Source organism: Pseudopipra pipra, chromosome 3 (genome assembly GCF_036250125.1).
Source record: "Pseudopipra pipra isolate bDixPip1 chromosome 3, bDixPip1.hap1, whole genome shotgun sequence".
Classification (NCBI taxonomy): Eukaryota; Metazoa; Chordata; class Aves; order Passeriformes; family Pipridae; genus Pseudopipra; species Pseudopipra pipra.
In genome coordinates this window covers 199,411-216,952 of record NC_087551.1, presented here as the reverse complement: position 1 = coordinate 216,952, position 17,542 = coordinate 199,411, and the positions used below count along the sequence as shown (strand labels likewise).

General features: G+C 48.6%; 1 protein-coding gene across 3 annotated transcripts in view; it reads left to right on the top strand.

The window, feature by feature from the left end:
• The window catches only part of SLC24A3 (solute carrier family 24 member 3), a 122,157-nt gene that overhangs the window by 63,066 nt on the left and 41,549 nt on the right, over positions 1-17,542 (top strand). For all 3 annotated transcript variants that reach the window (XM_064650913.1, XM_064650912.1, XM_064650914.1), the window contains exons 3-6: positions 1,024-1,100; positions 7,179-7,253; positions 9,825-9,909; positions 11,271-11,374. In XM_064650913.1, coding sequence (XP_064506983.1) covers positions 1,024-1,100; positions 7,179-7,253; positions 9,825-9,909; positions 11,271-11,374 — 341 coding nt within the window. The remainder of the gene's footprint in view (positions 1-1,023; positions 1,101-7,178; positions 7,254-9,824; positions 9,910-11,270; positions 11,375-17,542) is intronic.

Sequence of the window (17,542 nt, the reverse complement as noted above, 5' to 3'; positions counted from 1 at the left end):
AGTTCCAGCTCCTGGCAGGTGAATCCTGACTGGTGATAAAATGTCAAAGGTCTCATAAAAGAGAAAGTTGTTGCTGATGTTCATTCATTATATATATTTTAAAAGTGCCAGCTGTCCTGGTCCAGTAGCTGCTGCTAGTTTGTTAGGACTCATTATAACATTTACCAATCCATAGGAATACAGTTAACAGTATTAACCTAAGCCTTTGGGGAAATTACTGTGTGTAAAAAAGAGTGTTTTCCTCCTCAGGTACATTGCCTGGGTAGAGCTGTTGCTTGCATGAGTAACAAAATTAAGATGTAGCTCCTTTCTGCTCAGTTATTGCTTCAGAGGCAGCAAAACTGGGAGAGAGAGCTGGGTTGTTTTTCCATTTAATCATCTGTGGCATTGCTAATTAAATTCCAATTGCTGGAGCTTTATTAACGATGTGAAAGCCAGGAAAAACACAGTTTGATTTTTTCCAACTGAAGGCCAAATGTGCAGAACTGACCATTAGCAGAGAGCCATTGTTTCAGTTGTTGTTGGGTAATTCAAATCTGGAATTTCTGGGGAGCACTCGGGTGCCAGAGCATCGTCTTCACACTGGCTCCTCAGTTTTTAACCAACAGCCATTCCTGCAGCCTAATTGGCAGGCTGTCCTTAAGCACTTCATAGTCCAGGTAATGTCCAGAGCAGTAATAAAGCACTGGAGCAAATGGAGGGAGTTTGTCTTTGAATTACCTGTGACACCGTGTTTGCAGCCCAGGCCATGGACTGCGCTGGGCTCTCGGGGTGTGTCTGTCCCCCCTCCAGGCCTCTCTGGGTGGTGGCCACAGAAGCAAATTGCCCAGGAAACCTCTGGGGAAAGGCAGTTGTCCGAGGACAGGCTAAGCTGAGCTACAGGGAGGTGAAACAGAGCCTCTGGCGCGGTAACTGCAGCGCTTGGTCGGGCGACTTCTCGCTGCGTCACTTCACAGCCGTGCGGTGCTTTGAGTAGCTGATTAAACATCTGAGCTTTCTTTCCCCCCACCCCGCTTTTTGCAGCTCTCCATGAATTCCCCAATGACATCTTCACGAACGAGGACAGGAGACATGGAGCTGTGGTCCTGCACGTCCTTTGTGTAAGTGTTGTGACTTTGCCTTTCTTCTCCTGTTGCTGTGGACAGGGCTCAGTGTGCTCCAGTGTTTTGACTGAAGTTATTTTCTCTTTGGTGCATTTTGCTCTCCTGTGTGGACTATGCAGTCAGGGATGTGATAGTTTGTGCTCTTGGGATCTTCTGGTAAAAAGGAGTTCTCTTAATAATGGAAGAATAGTTTGAATTTGTTTCCTGCTTTCATTTCTTCTGTAGACACTGTCAGTCCATAGGAAAGAGAAAGTTGTCTCTGAAAATGGCAGAGTTTGGTATCCATAAGATGAAAACCAAATGTCAGGGAGCTAAAAGATACAAGATTTCTGCAAGGAGCAACTCTGGAACACTGTAATATATGAGATAGTGATGTTGGCACAGAACTATCCATGGGATTACGTGGATTGGAAAGCTTTCTTTGTCAGCTCTACCTGTCGTGTTCCTCCAGCCAGGCCAGCTTTGCTGGGGCCAGGGGCAGCTGTGGCCCCTGCCCTCTGCCCTGAGCAGGAGGACACTGGGGGCTTGGCCAGTCCAGGGGAGACACTTGTGGCATTGCCTTCAAAAATAAGCCAAGACTTACCCCCAGAAAGCCTCGTGGCATCCCTTATGACAGCTGGAGGAGAAAGACATTAGAGACAGCTTTCTGTTTAAGAGATAATGATCAACTACATTAATGTATCCAAAATAGAAACAAAAAAGTTTGTTTCTCTGGAATTCCCCCAGTACACAAGTTTCCAAAGTGAGCTTTTCTTCCTGAATTTGTTAAAGAAAGTATTGCAGCTCCTCATTTATCAGCTGTGTAGGGTGGGAATTCTGGAGGACATTGGGTGGGCAAGGGGTTTGCTTTAAAGTTCAGAAATGGGCCAAGAAGACTTGAATACTTGCTGTTTTAAAGACCTTACTAATACCATAAATCTGTGCGATTTTGGGCTTGCAGTTTTGTGATCTCTGCCCCAGAGAAGTCAGTGTAATTGGTGTGCATGGCTAAGGCCAAAGTGAAGGATATTCAGGATAAAGTTATTTAAATAACCCCGGTCTGTCAGTGCATTGGACACTCAGCAGGTGTTGGAGGACTTGTGGTCAGCAGCTGCAGTGCTCTGACAGAGGGGAGCACTGTCCCTCCAGGTCCCTTCCTTGACTCTTAGGTAGTTGAAGACAATTCTTTTCTTTTTTTCATGTTGTTTGTGTTCAGGAGGAACTGCCAAGTCGGTACATCTCGGGGGTTAGAGGCATTCTTAAGCAGCCGAGTAAATACCCACTTCTAGTGAATGTTTAAAAGCTTTTAATAATTCTTAGCTGAAATGAGCAGTCACCATTAGCTGTGTGCAGTGATTCATGATTTCTTTTAAAGTATGAATTAGATTGTTTTGTATGTTGTAATGTGAGCCCACTGTGTTAGGATTTTATTTTGGCTAAATGGCTGCAAAAATTTCTTGAATAACGTTGCTATTGACTGTCCCTGGCAAGCTCAAGGATCCCAAGTTTCCATGGGAACACTGAGCTTTGAGATGTTTTGGAAAGTGAGCACTGGACCTGAGCTGGATTTTCTAGCACCCAAAAGAATACTCCCAAAAATTCATATAGGAGTTCCGTTCTGGATAAGCTGAACATGCCTTTAACATGTATCAAAATGGAGTCTGGAGGACTGAGATTTTTGATGAACCATCGACTTCAGAATAAAAAGAAAAATCTGTTCTTAATGAGAAGTAGAAGTAAGCATCTGCTGTCCCCTCAGAAGTGCCCACTCGGGTTCTCCCCCTCTGGCAGGCAGCAGGGCAGCTGCCTCGCTCCACAGTGCCATCATTCTCCACACCAGTTTGGTTGACTTAAGAACATTTCTTGACCATACTCTGTCTTATGTGTCCCTGAGGTGCAGGACCCAGCTGGATCCAGCCTGTAGCACTGTAGCAGTTGGGGACAACCTCTTGTCAAAGAAAAAAAATGATACCCGTAGAAAATAGACAACTGTCAGCATTTAGCAACCTGCCTCTAGTCTGTGTTGAAAGGGGCTGTCTCTGTACTGGGGTGATGAACCTCTAAATCTGTTTTTTACCTCCCAGCAGTACAGTTACCAAACATGTGATGAAATCAGAGCATGTGCAGAAATGCCCTTTTTGGAGGAAAAAAAGGATACAGACACAGAGTTTCATTGTCTCCATTGAGGTTTCTCAGTGGATTTGAGGAAATCAGCCTGTAAAAGGGGCTCTGTAGTGGTAGGGAGAACAATGCAGTGATGATTAGAGGTCATCATCATGCTTCTCATGTTTATTGACCTCCCCTTAAACAGTTTCTATTCATTTCAGTAAAAACTTGTCCTTTCTTCTCTGCCCCTTTGCCCATACTTTAATGTTTCTTTCTGAAAGACATCAAGGCAAAGCTGTTTAACGGCAGCCAGAGAAACGGGACAAAAGCTATCACTGGGGCCTTGGGTCTCTGCTGTTTAATAAAGTGAAAACACAAAGACCCAGCAGATCTCAGGGTGGGGCTGTGTGAATTACTAAACATGATCTAGCCTTCACAAAGATGAAAGTAAAGCCCTAAATACTTGGAAAAATCTAGGAGAACCTAGGCAGTTCAGCAATAGTTTTAGGGCCGAGCTGAAAATACTTTGGTTTAAAGAAAAAGTGGGCCAGCGAGGCCATATTACAGGTTTGGAGCCATGGTGTTTAATTTCTCCTGGATACTTCTTCAGAGCTCGTTAACTGATTGCTTCACTGCTATTCATTATTTCCATGTCCCCTCTGAGAAGAGGGCATGCTGCCACGGGCAGTAACTCCCTGCTAAGTCACTGCTTTGGGTTGTTCAGTTTGGAGGGGCCAGGATCTGGATTTTGAGAGTCTGGTGCTGTTCCCTGCTAAAGGACCAAACATACAGTCTGCAACCTGAGAGCTCCCCAGCACCTGAGGGCTTAACATTGTAGTTTGTAGGATCAACATGTAGAACCTCACATGTTATGCAGTTCCAGCTCCCCTGCCATGGGCAGGGACATCTTCCACTGTCACAGGTTGCTCCAAGTCCCATCCAACCTGGCCTGGGACACTTCCAGGGATGGGGCAGCCACAGCTTCTCTGGGCAACCTGTGCCAGGGCCCCCCCACCTCACAGGGAAGGATTTCTTTCTAATACCCAATCTAACCCTGCTCTCTGTCAGTGGGAAGCCATTCCCCCTCGTCCTGTAATTCCAGGCCCTTGTCAAAGTCCCTCTCAGGCTCTCTTGCAGCCCCTTTAGGTTCTGGAAGGCTGTCTAGTTGTTCTCCTAGCATTTTCCTGGTTTTCAGTTAGTTCCAGCTGTGTGCACTGGTGCCCGTGTGGACCTTCAGCCCTGCCGTGCTCATGGCCCCCGTTACCTCCTCAAGATGGGGAGGGGAAATGGCTTTGCTGAGGAATTCCCAAGGTTTTTGCTGACAGCCAAGAATGGAGGGTTTGGTCTGTGTGTTATCCTGGTCTTTTTGACAGTACGGTGTTGCTCCTCCTTTTCCCAGCTTTCTCTGGCAGATCTGGAATGTGGTGCCGGGGAATGTTGTGTTGCCAGTGTGAGAGGGCCTGTGCGTGGTCGGGGCCGAGCCTGGCCCTGGGCAGAGCTGTGCCCTCCACGCTGAGGGGGTGGAGGAGCAGTGGCTGCTCCTGGTGTGCCGTGGCTCCGTGTAGCCATGGGAACGGGGGCTCCAGCAGGCACCTGCCTCCCTCCTCGCCCGGCGCTGGGAAATGTAGGTCGCCCTGGCTGCATCCTGTCTTTATCTATCTCTGCAGCGAGCCACAGCCCGGCCCCATCTCCCTTGGACAGCCAGAGCTGTCTCGTTCGGGCGGTGACGTCCCGGTGCCTGTCCCGCTGCCTGTCCCTGGTGCTGGCTGCCTTCCTCCTTTTCACATGAAATAGCCTGCATTGGTCTCTGGGCTCCCTCACTGGGAGCCTGACTTGACATGAAATTAAATGTTTTGGTTGTGTTGTTCCTGCTGGCCCAAACTCTAAGCGTTGCTTTGTTTTGTTTGTTTTAAAGGCAAACAAACAAGAAAAGCCCCACCAAAAAACCCCAAAGAACTTCCAAGGAAGTAACAGTTACTATCCTTGTGTTCACTGATGGGGGGTAGCTGCCAGTGGTTTAGTCTGTGGACAAGACTGGGTTTTAGCCAGATACTCTGCCACTTTACACTGAATTGCACTCAAGCCACTTCAGTAAGATTAGGGAGGCCTCACAGCCAAACCCAGGTGTGTGGCAGCAGTGAGGTCATTGCAGTAAATGCTCCAACGTCCAAGTCAGCGTGGGCTCGGCCTGGTTGGGCTCGGCCTGGTTGGGCTCGGCCTGGTCGGTGCTCTGAGCCCAGGGCTGACGTTTGCTGAAGTCGCCCAGGATGCTCTAGAGGAGGGCAGTGGGTTTGGTTCCATGCTCCCAACCACTGGAGCAGCTGCCATTCCCTGCTCCTCCAGGGGGATCACCAAGAGCAGAGGGGCAGTTTCTTCACATTTGTTTTTCTGTTCCTTACTCATTTCACTCTCCTTTTTGCCTTTTCCCTTGTACCTGATCCTACAAATGTGAAAGCATGGGTGGGGAAGAATTCCCTTGTCACCCTTTAGGGTTATGGTTGTGCCCTCTAATAAGCAGAATGCCATGAGATGCCATTTTTGTGACAGATGAGTGTTCTTGAAAGGCATTACTGTGTATTGGGGAAGGAAAACACTGGCATGACCCACCACAAATTAATAGGTTTAGCAGATCAAAATCCAGGCGCCCACTCTCCACCAGATTTCAATGGGAATTGGCCACACAACTCTCTGGGGCCGTTTCTGATCCTTCTTCCTACGATGCACAATGCCTGCGAGCCATCTGCTTCCTCTGTCTCTGTTCTTACAGCTGGCATCGTGTCAGCAGCTGGTGCTCCCTCTGCAAGATCAGGATCTTTGCTGCATCCAGCAGAGTTGGAGACCTGGAGTTTTGCTTACGTTCGTAGTCCTCGGGAGCGTTTTGCAGCGCAAGAGTTTCAAAAAGGCCAAGTTACATTTATTCACGTTTATGAGGAGTGACAGAGAAGCACAGAAACTGTCCTAAGTGACAGTCTAGTGCCCGTTCTTCCAGATGGTGTCAAAATAATTTGTTCTGATGAAATTCCCATCTCTAATCCTGAAAAAAATACACTTGAATTATTTTCGAGCTTGAAAAGTTTTCATGGCTGAGATTTACAGTAATTACTGGCTGTTTGCAGCCAAATTGCAATTCTGGCAAGTTAGAATCTGGGTGTGTGGTGGGTTGGGAGATTTACACCTGTTCCTTGAAAGCTAAAACAAGAAAAAAACATGGTGGGCATTTTTATTGCTGCTTTCCCTCTAGAAAAAAGTACTCTGGTCTCCTCCCATCATCTGAGCTTCTGCAGGACTTCAACAACAAGCAGAGCTGGAGGATCTGGGCAGTATGGACCAGGTTACCCCCATGGGGAGGACAGGACTTTGCTGCATGGATGGGAGCCACACTGTGCCATCTGCCTCTCGGGGCAGAGCTCAGGCCCCAGCACGTTCTGTTCACAGTACAGAAACATGGATTAAATGCTTCTGGCATGAAACTGAAGAGCTGATTGGCTCGAGGTCCTTTTGAGTCTTGTGTTCTCCCTTGGGTTTTGTTTGTTCCTGTATGAAGTTTAGCAAGATTTACCACTGGGACCCAGGTGACATGGCAGAACACTACAATTACAGAAAACAAGCTCCTTTCCCCTTTTTCAGAACACCAGATTTCAAAAATTACTCCTCCAAGGTTCGGATTTTCACAGACCACAGTGATAAAAAAAGCCTTGCACTGTGCAATGGGGGAAAAAAGGAAGGCAAAACTATTTCAGTGTGGCTTAGCAGTGTCCAGAAAATTTTAAAAAAAGCAGTCTTTACAGGGATGATAAAATGTTGGCAGCTTTTGATAGCTTGTAAGAACTTTTGGATAAATAGGGTCTTTCAGTTAAACCCCGGACAGCTCCATAAGTTCTCGCAAGAGCATTTCATTTTTTTGAAAATGTGCCAAACCAAACCTGGGATGCTGCTGTTCAGCCCTGCCTGGCAGTGTCCAGCCTGAGCCTCTGCTCTCCTCTCCTGCAGGCCGTGTACATGTTCTACGCGCTGGCGATCGTCTGCGATGATTTCTTTGTCCCCTCGCTGGAGAAGATCTGTGAGGTAAGTACGGGAAGATGTTCCTTCGGCTCGCGTGCTGCTCCTGCAGCAGCTCTGGAGGGCCTCAGGGTGTGATGGTGTATTCACTGTCCTGAATATCAGGGTGTGATGGTGGTGTATTCACTGTCCTGCAGTGCTCCTCTCTCAGAGAGGACTCTCTCCCTCTTTTGCTAAGGTTGGCATGCTGAAATTTTAGAAGACAAGGAGTCCATTTCAGCCTAAATCAGGTCAGACACTGCAGAGAGAACACAGACCGTGTGCCCACAGCGACTGCAAGCCCTCTCTGTGTCAGTTCCAGGCAATGGAATCTTTGCATGTAGAAATACTGTTTGGTCTTGGCAGTGAGATGTCTGTGTCATCTGGAGGAGAGCCTACCCGTGTTCCTGGCAGTGAGTGCCACTCATCAGGGCATGGGCTGTGCCTAGCCCTGGGAGAGGTGTCAGAGATGGCAGGAGAAGTCATTTGTGCTGACAGCTCTGATGGAAGTCATCTCTAAACTAACCTGATATTTGTGGTTCAGCACCCTGCTGTGCGAGCCTTTTTTGCACCTGGGCCCTAGCAGGCAGTTTTCATTTGCCCAGATCTTTGCTTTTTGGTTATTTGTTATCTTCTCAATGGTACGTAACAATTCCTCGTGTGCTTTAGTGGTTCCAAACCATTCTGTTGCCCAGCACCACCAGTAAGATGATAATAACAAGTTCTATTTAATTGTGTGTGCAAGAGAAGGCTTTGCAATTGAACATCAGACTGCCCAGGTGAGAGGTGCTGTGTCACTAGAAATTATCAAAATGGGTCATATAAATGGATCAGACTTTTACTGTTCCTATTACTCCTATTTGATTCTCTCTCCATAGGTGACCTTTGGGGGCATTCAAGCCCTTTTATGTAGATTATGCATAATTAAACCCTTCTGTAATTAGATGATAGCAAAAGAAATGTGCAGTCCTGTTTCCTGGTCCAACTACTTTTGATTTCATTAGTCCAGAATGGCTTGTCTTCAAAACATCCAGCTTTCCATGGTTTGTCCTTGATGTGAGCACTCAAGAAAGCACAGGAAAAGGCACGGGTCACGTTGCAAAGGCTGAATGTCTTTGCTTTCAAAAGACACCGTGTGTTGCAGCAGCTCTTGTAGGGTGGCTGTCTCCATAGTTCCATAGAGCAGCCTGCAGAAGAACTTGCCCTTTGGGCAATCTACTTCTGGTCTCATGAACTCTTCCACAGTAGGTTTGATCCTGTTTGAAATAATTTTCCATAAAGCTGTGTTTAATCCGGTTCCACAAGCTTTTACAGCACTGCAGCGATGCTGTGGTTTGTGCTTAAAAAGCATTGCTGGTGAGGGCACATCCTGTCCTTTCACCTTGTCCCCATAACCTACATCCAAGTGTTACCTGTGTGTGGTGAGTGGATAGGGTTCCCTTCCCTTAGGGGCTAGGATTGCCGCTGTGGGACCTTCAATCCAGATGAGGCTGGTGGGAGGATTTCTGCAGTCTTGTCTCTGTGCAGAGGCAATGATGAAGTTGCAGAGAAGCCCTGCAGTGCTGCGGAGGGACAAGGGGACAGGGAGGTTTCCTCTCTGCTACCAGGCTGGGGGCTCTGCCTCCAGGAGCCAGCTCTTCCAGGGACACCTTCCAGCACCCTCAGCTCATCCTCCTGCGCTGGCTGTGGATCTGCCCTGCGCTCCCAGGGCAGCTGCTGCCTCACACCCAGCTTGGTGCAGTCACAGCTCAGAGCTGGTGGCTGTCTGGGGGTCTGGTGCAGTCACAGCTCAGAGCTGGTGGCTGTCTGGGGGGCTGGTGCAGTCACAGCTCAGAGCTGGTGGCTGTCTGGGGGGCTGGTGCAGTCACAGCTCAGAGCTGGTGGTTGTTTGGGGGTCTGGTGCAGTCACAGCTCAGAGCTGGTGGCTGTCTGGGGGGCTGGTTTTACCTCCACGTTGAACAGGAGAAGGTGCCAGTGAGGCACGTGGTCCTCAGCAGCCTTGTGGCATCTGCTGAGCAGCCCCTGGTGCAGATGGAGCAGTGGGAATGCAGACAACACTAAGAGCGTGATTAGCCAAGTGAATCTTTGGAAGCAGCATGTGCTGATGAAGTTTTCATAGAACAGTGGGTCCTTTCCCTTCCAGAAGTCTCTGTTTTAGGCAGTCCCTGGGTACTGCTGAGGGACAGGTGTAGGAGGTAAGTGATGGTGATCCAAGAGAAAGAGGGTGAGGTGAGGGTAAATGTCCAAGGCTTAAGTGATGCCAGGGAAGGTGGCTGGGGGTGAACCAAGGCTGAGCTGGCCCTTTATGGGCCAAAGTGGATCAGATGTGTATTGCTGGGATCGTGGGGCAGACAGAGCCATGAGTGGTGCAGATGCCCCACTGTCTAGAGTGTAAAGGTTGGCACAGGCACAACCTGCCCTCTCTGCCAGGAGATGTTGACTTAGGTAGCCAATGCCCGTGATGACTTTTCCCCTGTACTTAACCTTTGTTACCATAAAACTTTACCCAAGTTTCTGCTCTGGGCAGACAGTTTGACGTTTGCAGTGGGGTTCCTTCAGCTGCTGGGTGTTGTAACCAGTGCCTCTGTTTCTCTGCAGCGCTTGCACCTCAGCGAGGACGTGGCTGGGGCGACGTTCATGGCAGCGGGAAGCTCCGCTCCCGAGCTCTTTACGTCTGTCATAGGTAACTGTAACCTGCTGCTTCCCCAGCCTTGGCGGTGCCCTGGCTGCTTTCCAGACTTGAAATGGGATTGCTGTGTGCCTGTAACGTTTGTTACAGCCCCAGGCCCTTCCCTCGTGGGCACACCTGGGACTGACCGTGGGGAGTCCTCACTAGCTGAAGTCCTTCCAGAGCCGTAAGCTGAGCAGGGACTGCAGTCAGGGTTGTACAAAGGTGCTGTGCTGTGCAGTTTTTACTCATCCACATCTCTGCTGGCAGGGGATCATCGGGGCAGTGACTGGGAGGGTATGGAGAGCTCTCCATCACCAAGGAGAATTAGCTTTCAGTTTAGATACTTTCTCCAGGAGACACTCCTGTTTGAGTCACAGCTGTCAGATGCAGAGCACGAGTTAATTCACACAAAGCTGTGTGCTCTGCAGAGAGATCTCCTTACACGAGCAAAGCTGTAACATTTGGGAACTTAAATTGGACAAAGTTGGGGCTGTATTTCAGTTAAGGGGACTGCAGTAGCAGGGTGAAAATAAAACCAGATTCCTTCAGGCAACTTAGAAAAACCCTAATAGTCAGATCATTATCCTGCCGTGGTGTAATCCAGATGCATGTCACTTGACAGGTGAGTGCTTCTGTGTTTCTGAGAAAAGGATGAAGTTGGAAAACATACCTAAACTGCACTGGCCAGATAAATACTGCTGGAACCTTAAAAGCAAGTGATGAATTTAAACAGACTGACAGCTAGCAGGAGATGGAGTGTTATATTTAGGCTGGCTTCCTAAGGAAAGGATTTTGTGCAGCACCATGATGCATGTGTCTGTCAGTTCATCTCCCTCACCTTTAGCCTCATTGGCCAATTTTAACCAAGTGTGACAGAAGAGCTCTGAAAAGAGCCCCATAACTCATCCTGAGAGGCATCATTCAGCTTGGAAGTAGCTAATGGCCAGACGACTCTGAATCAGCTCCAGCTTCTACTGAAGCTTCATCCCTGCTGAAGCCTGTTGGGATGGGGATATGGGGAGTACTGGGGAAGGAATGTTTTACGGGAGACAGTTTCCTGCAAATTTGTGTCCAACCAGCTGCTCCCACAGAGCTTACAGTGTTTTGTGATGAGTATTTCCATAATGGTGGATCACCAGACCAGGAGGCTGGTAACTTAGACATGACTGAGGTACCTGGTTTCCATCAGACAATCTGTCCAGGTCCCCTCAGAAAGCAAGTCTCTGCAGGTTGCCCTATTAAATATAAGAAAAGGTGGCAGAACCAGTGCCTGCCTTTAGATTCATTACTGGGGTTGTGAGGTCTGCAATTTTTTTGTGGAAAAAATTCTGCTCTTTCCAATTTACACAGCTTCCCTTGAACTTGTTTTTCAGGTGTTTTTATCACAAAAGGAGACGTGGGCGTTGGAACCATTGTAGGCTCAGCTGTATTTAACATTCTCTGTATTATTGGCGTGTGTGGGCTTTTTGCAGGACAGGTAAGAGCATTTAATGATTCCTAACGGTTCCTGCTGCACCCTGTGCTGTGAAATCAGATGCCAGGTTCACAACCTTGCCACAAATTCCTCTGGCTTTGTTCTTTTTAACAGGGCCCTGTGCTGTTCCTCTCGCGTTTTCGAAAGGAAAAGCAGAACAGCAAACGTCAGCTCTGGTGTTTTAGGCTGCCCAAGATGTGGGTGGTCAAAGGAATAAAAGTTGGCTATTCAACACCTCCTCCTGGTAGCTGTTGAAAGCCACATAGTGATGGCTGTACTGGGCCCTTTCAGGCTGGAGGAGCCAGGAGGTGTCGGTGCCTCTGGCGGGTAAATCAGGGTGGGAAGCCTTGCAAAGCACCTCCAGGGAGAGATGGTGCTCCTGGAGCAGCTCCAGGGCAGCTGCCTTTGTGCAAGATGGGTGCTTGTGGGTGACTGGCAGGGCTTGGGAAGTTGTGTGATTGAGATACAGTTTTGCTTGTGGTTTGTCTCGTCCTTTGTGTCCATAGGCACAGAATGGGGTATGTGGGAACGGACCTCTGGGGGTCTGATCCAAAGCCCTCACACCCTGACTCCCCCAGTTCTAAGCAGGGCTGATTTCAAAGCTGGGTCAGGTTGCTCCGAGCCCGGCCCAGTCAGTTTTGAACACTTCCACGGAATGCTCCAATGTTTTTCCTCCTTAGCAGTCAGGATCAATTCCCAGTGTCATTTCTGACTGTTTTTCAGCGTGTCAAACTCCTTATGACAACACAAGCTATTAATCTGAAATTAAAGTAATTAAGTTTTGAGATCTGAGCTGCTGTCTGAACTGCAGACATGATTGACTGTATAATTAAATATCTGAATCTGCATTCACCTTCGCACTTGCCAACTTGCCCGGTATTTTACAACCTCATAAATGTCCTTTGACGTGTTATTGTGCAGACTCACTTGTAAAGAGGAGAAGCAGGGTGAGGTTCCCAACGCAGGGCAATGGGATAATTGGCTCTAGGAGAAGACCTGAGACCTGAATAACTTGGTCAGTACGAGAAAGCATGCAGAGAGATTGGGCTTTCCTGGGAAAACTTGTGATCCAATTTTACTTTCAGTAGCTGTGACCTTTTACAGGATGAAGGTGAAGATTTTCACTGTGAGGAGGCTTCGGGATAAGGCCACAATAATACCTTTTAACTGCCTAAGTGTCCTTATTTGCATGGGAACATGCAGCTGGAAGCTGCAGATGCTCGATGTGTCAGTGGCTCTGCTGTAACTCCATGAAAGCCCAGCTGATCGAGGTCAGTTTTTAGTGACCAAAGCCTTCCCGGGGCATGAAGCTGTGTTCCCCAGGGGTGTTCTCCTGTAATCAGTAGGACTTCTTGCTTAGGCTGCTTTTTTCAAGCCAATGAAGGTGATTAACTGTTTAGCACAGTGGCAGAGGAGCCAGTTCTTCTGATTTTTACTCTCCACAGTGAAGACTGCACGCTTCAAACCTGTTAAAAATACTGGCTCCAAATCACAGCTTTCGGTGGAAAAGGCTTGCTGGAGTTTGGGGGTTGGCAGAGGATGTCAGTCTTCTCGAGAGCCTGTTTGCAGGTGGGAGATGGTTCTGAAGGATGTGACACAGCTCTCAGAAATGCCTTCACCTTCCAGGAGGGGGAGCGTTCAGGAGTCCGAGCTGGGGACTGGCTGCTGAGAGTCATCCTAAGTGGGGTCTGCACGTCTCTTTCAAGCCAAGAACTGAGATTTTGCCTGATTTGTCCCAGCTTTGTTTTCCTTGACTCTAGGGGTGATGTGTGTATGGTTTAGTCAAGTCACTTAACACTTGTTTGCTGCAGTTTAACCCTCAGAGGGTGGCTGAGCACTGGAATGATGGATTTGGAATTGTGATTTTAATGAGCAAATAAGAAACCTCAGTGTCAATAATTACAATGTTCTGGATAAACTCTGGTTTGGTTTATTATTTTTATTTTTTCTCACTCCCAGTCTTTCACCAAAAAGTCATTCCCTTTTATCGTAGTGATTCATCTTTTTGTTTTGTGTTAGTGTTGACAGGAATTTGGTTTTATTATCAACAGTGTCACTACAGAGGCACTAACATAGGTGCTGAATTTGTTTGGTGGTTGGACTTCTGTTCAGCTGGGGGCCTGGATCTCAGTGTTGAGTTGCCAGGTGAGCCTGGGGTCTGGTCATTGGTCAAAGCTGCTGCTGTGCTCCAGGGCTTTTTCTCTGGGCTCAGACCTGTAGGCTCAGCAGCTGGAGCCCTCAGGTTTTCAGATGTATTGTCCATGGGCTGGGAATGCCAGAGCTCAGACCTGCAGGGGCTCTCTGCAGCATTTCCATCAGCACTCTTTCAGAAAGCCTTTTGGTTTGGTTTTTATGGGTTTTGACTGGTAAATGGTTGAATTGTAAAATACTGACCAACTCTCTCTGGGCTATGTTTTATTTTTGAATTAGGTTGTAGTTTGTGCGTGCTGTGTTTGGATGTGTTATTCTTTGGCTTAAGAAAATACTGGGTTGGTTACCTTGCTTAGAAAAAGAAACAAGCCCACGGCCCCAAAAAGCTGGTGTGCATTTGCTTGAGCACCAACTCAAATTGTTTGTTCTTCTAAGCCTTTAATGGCTGTAAGTGCACACTTTTCAGAATAAATCAGAATAGGCATCCCACTGCTGGAACAGGAGAAGGGAAGTACGATGCCCACACCTCTGTAGGACACTGCACACCTAAAAAAGGCATTAAAAGAGCATTGTTAGGGTTGAAAGTCAAACACGGAAAAGTTAGAAAATAGCAGCGTTGGGGTTCCCTGTGCACCCGTAATTTGCCCCCCCGGTGTGTGTTCATTATTATCCAGCCTTTAATTACAGGGTCCCCTGCCGGGTTCTCCGTGGGGTCCCTGCCTCCCTCAGGCACAGAATGGACTTTGCTCACTTAATGAGCAGCTATTCAGGATTTTGTTTTCTCTTTATTGTTCACTCTGTGCCCTTCTGCCTTATTTACCAGGCTCTATTCAAGCCCTGTTCCAGAGGCAGAATTATTAATTTCCTCTTGAACGTCTGCTGATCTCATCACTATTGTATCTGAGCAGTTGATGAGCAATTAATTAATTTTCCCCAAACCTCTGTGAGATGAAGGGATGTTTTAAAGATGGGAAAACAAAGCACAGAGAGATTAAATAGAAAAGAGTAACTTGTCATTTTATGGGCCAATTAGAGCTGGCACAGGCCTGTTCTTTCCCTGTTGCACAGCATCCTGTGGCACACTCTTTGGTCCTGCCTTCAGGTGCTGCTCCTGCTGCTCCACGCTGAACAGGGATTTTCTTGCTGGGCTGGCCTTGGTTTGAGTGGCCGTGTCAGTGTCTACACAGCCCAGCTCTCCTTTTCTGGAGGCTTGAGAGGAAAAAAGCACCAGCCAGATTCTTCTCTGGGATCACGGATCCACCTCGGCTGTCTCTTGAGCATTCAGCTTTCCCACAGTGGTCTCGATCCCTTCTCCTCTCCCCACACCTCTGCTCTGTGTCTCCTTGCCCTGACTTCTCCTGGCTGACGTTATCCTGGCACACCTGCTGCTGCAGTGCAGGTTGGATGTGTCTGTGGCTGTTTCCTCCCTTGTCTGAACACCTGGGACACCAGCCTGGCTCCTTTCTGCTGCTGAGTCACACAACCCAAATGTTGTTTCTTTAGCTGCTGTGTCTGCTGTGCTTCCTTCTGGCTCAGGGGAACGAGGAAGTCAGAGAATGCTGAGATGAAATGGCAGCAGGTGCTTCAGGCACGAGTTCAGCAGCGTTGTGGGGGACACATGTGGGACAGCAGGGGAGATGCTGGCATGGATGCTGCTGTCTGTGTAGGCATGGATTGTGTCAGGCTTTCTCTGTGCTTGCAGAGCCTCAGTCGCTCTGTCCTGTCTTCTCACACACTCACGTTTGTGCTTCCCAAATTCTCCCCTCTTTCCACTGCCCTCTCACCATCCTTGGTGGCAAGGACACGGGATTCTCAGAAACAGTCCTTGCTTAATTTGGCTCTCATTCAAGCCAGCACAAGCAGAGCTTGTTTGGTTTTGGATATTCCCCATCCAGATTTGTCTCAGTTTTGCAGCTCTGCTGCTCTGCCCTGCACGCTGTCCTGTCTTCCTCTGTCCTCACCCAGCATTGACCCACTGCCTTTTGCAGTCTTGCAGAGGAGGATGGAGGGTGCTTAAAGGAGAGCAATATAACCATGGGTTGCAAGTTGTGCAAGTCCAGCCTTAAACTGTAATTTTGAATCTGCATGGCTTGATCTGTTAATTAGTGTTTAACTGCTGCGTTTTTCAGTTGAGTTCAACTTTCTCTATTTTACCTTTTCACAGAAAAAAACAGGCTGCTCTTGGGTGGAGCAGAGGACCAAGAATGCTGGGTTGTGCTACAGATGTTCTTCCAGTTATTTGTTCTGTCAGGGGGTCTAGTAGGTGGCGAGGCATCATTCCTCAGTATACTGAGTGAAAAAGGACTATCCAGACTGTCTGATCTGCCTCCTTCTGCTTCAGTGGGATTCTTTTACCTGAGGAAATAAACTAAATTCAGAAGGTTCTCCTCTGTCCAGGTCAGGGAACCCTTGTGCCAGCTGAGGCGCCTCTGGAATCACCTGCTGCCCTGCGCTCTGGGTTATGTCAGTGGGAAAACACGTCTGAGAAATTGGTGTTACACAGTGACAGGGAAACTAAACAGTTCAATAGCCTGGTAGGACACTGTTTAATGAAGAGCCTGGGACTTCTGTCATCTCTTTTACCCCACTTGTGCCATACAGCCAGCTCGCATGCATCTTAATCTTTTAAGCTTTGATTTCGCTCCCAGCTCAGACGGCAGTCGTTACTGACCTTTGCCTCAGTGAGTGCATCCAGGCGCTTTTTTATTTTCTTCTCCTGGCCTGTGGGGGAGTTTCAGGAGGGGAGAGTCAAGTTGCTGTTGCTGTTTCTTCATTGATCTGTGGCTATCAGTGGAAAACACGTAAAACTCTGGAGAAGTAGTTCAGGAGGGCTTAATGCCAGCTGTTGGGACTGCGCGCTGCTCTCGTAGGCCGAGGCACAGTGGGTTTTGGGGCTGGCAGCATTTCATAGTGACTGTGGGCCTGCTCTTTCACTCATGGGTGTGTTGCAGGCAAGGGACAGACTAATAACACAGAACTAGTCCCAGAAGCCAAGGCAGTGGTCCTTGGGAATGTAGAGCTGCTGGTATGGCTGTGATGTGGAAAGCCCAGGTATGGGAACAGCAGAGGGAGGATGCTGGCAGTGTCCTGTGGAATGCCAGGTGTCGGGAAAAGGTGCAGCCAGGGCAGAAAGGTGTCAGTGGAGTTTCAGGACAGAGAGGCACCATTAATTCAGAGGTGCTGCCCAAGGGTCCTCAATGCTGAGAGGCTGCAGCCTTTCTGTAGGTCCTGGTCAGAACACACAGGGGCCTCCCAGCCCCCAGGCCGGCAGCAGGAGTTAGCAGGCCGGCAGCAGGAGTTAGCAGGCCGGCAGCAGGAGTTAGCAGGCCGGCAGCAGGAGTTAGCAGGCCGGCAGCAGGAGTTAGCAGGCCGGCAGCAGGAGTTAGCAGGCCGGCAGCAGGAGTTACCTGCTGCCTCGGCTCCTCCCCTGCTGCTGCCTGGGCAGGTGGGTGGGCTCCTCGGGCCACCCTTGGTGTGCTGTCAGAGCCGTATCTGCTGTAGGCAGTGGAATGCTCCCTTTCCCTGGGGTTTTCCTGCTGGGATGTTTGGCGCAGACAGACAAGAGAGCGACTCTGAGTGATAATGCAAATTAGATCCTTTCTGGCTCCCTCTAACAGAAGTGTGTTATCTCGGGAATGAGGGGTTTCTGGATTTACAGCAAATTTGTGGCCGCTGTGTGAGCCAACGTGGTTTGCATTCACCAGGCAGTGTGCTTGGTGACAGGAAAGGTGTCCATCCTCTTCTCTGTCCGTGTCATGCCTTGTCTCCATGCTGCAGCTGATCCATAGCATCGACTTGTGTGTGGTGAATAAGCTCTGTCAGAGGTACCTGTTAAACTGTAACCCTTTGGGTCTCCTTTGGGAGAGCTCTGATGAGCTTGGCAAGCATTTTGTCATTCCTGAAGCAACTTTCTTTCCCAGAAATGGACTAACAGCATGCATGAAAGTGGTGCCAGTTCAGTGCCAGTGGCTGATGAATGCATAACATGAAGGTCCAGGACTGGTCTGGCCATCACAGAAG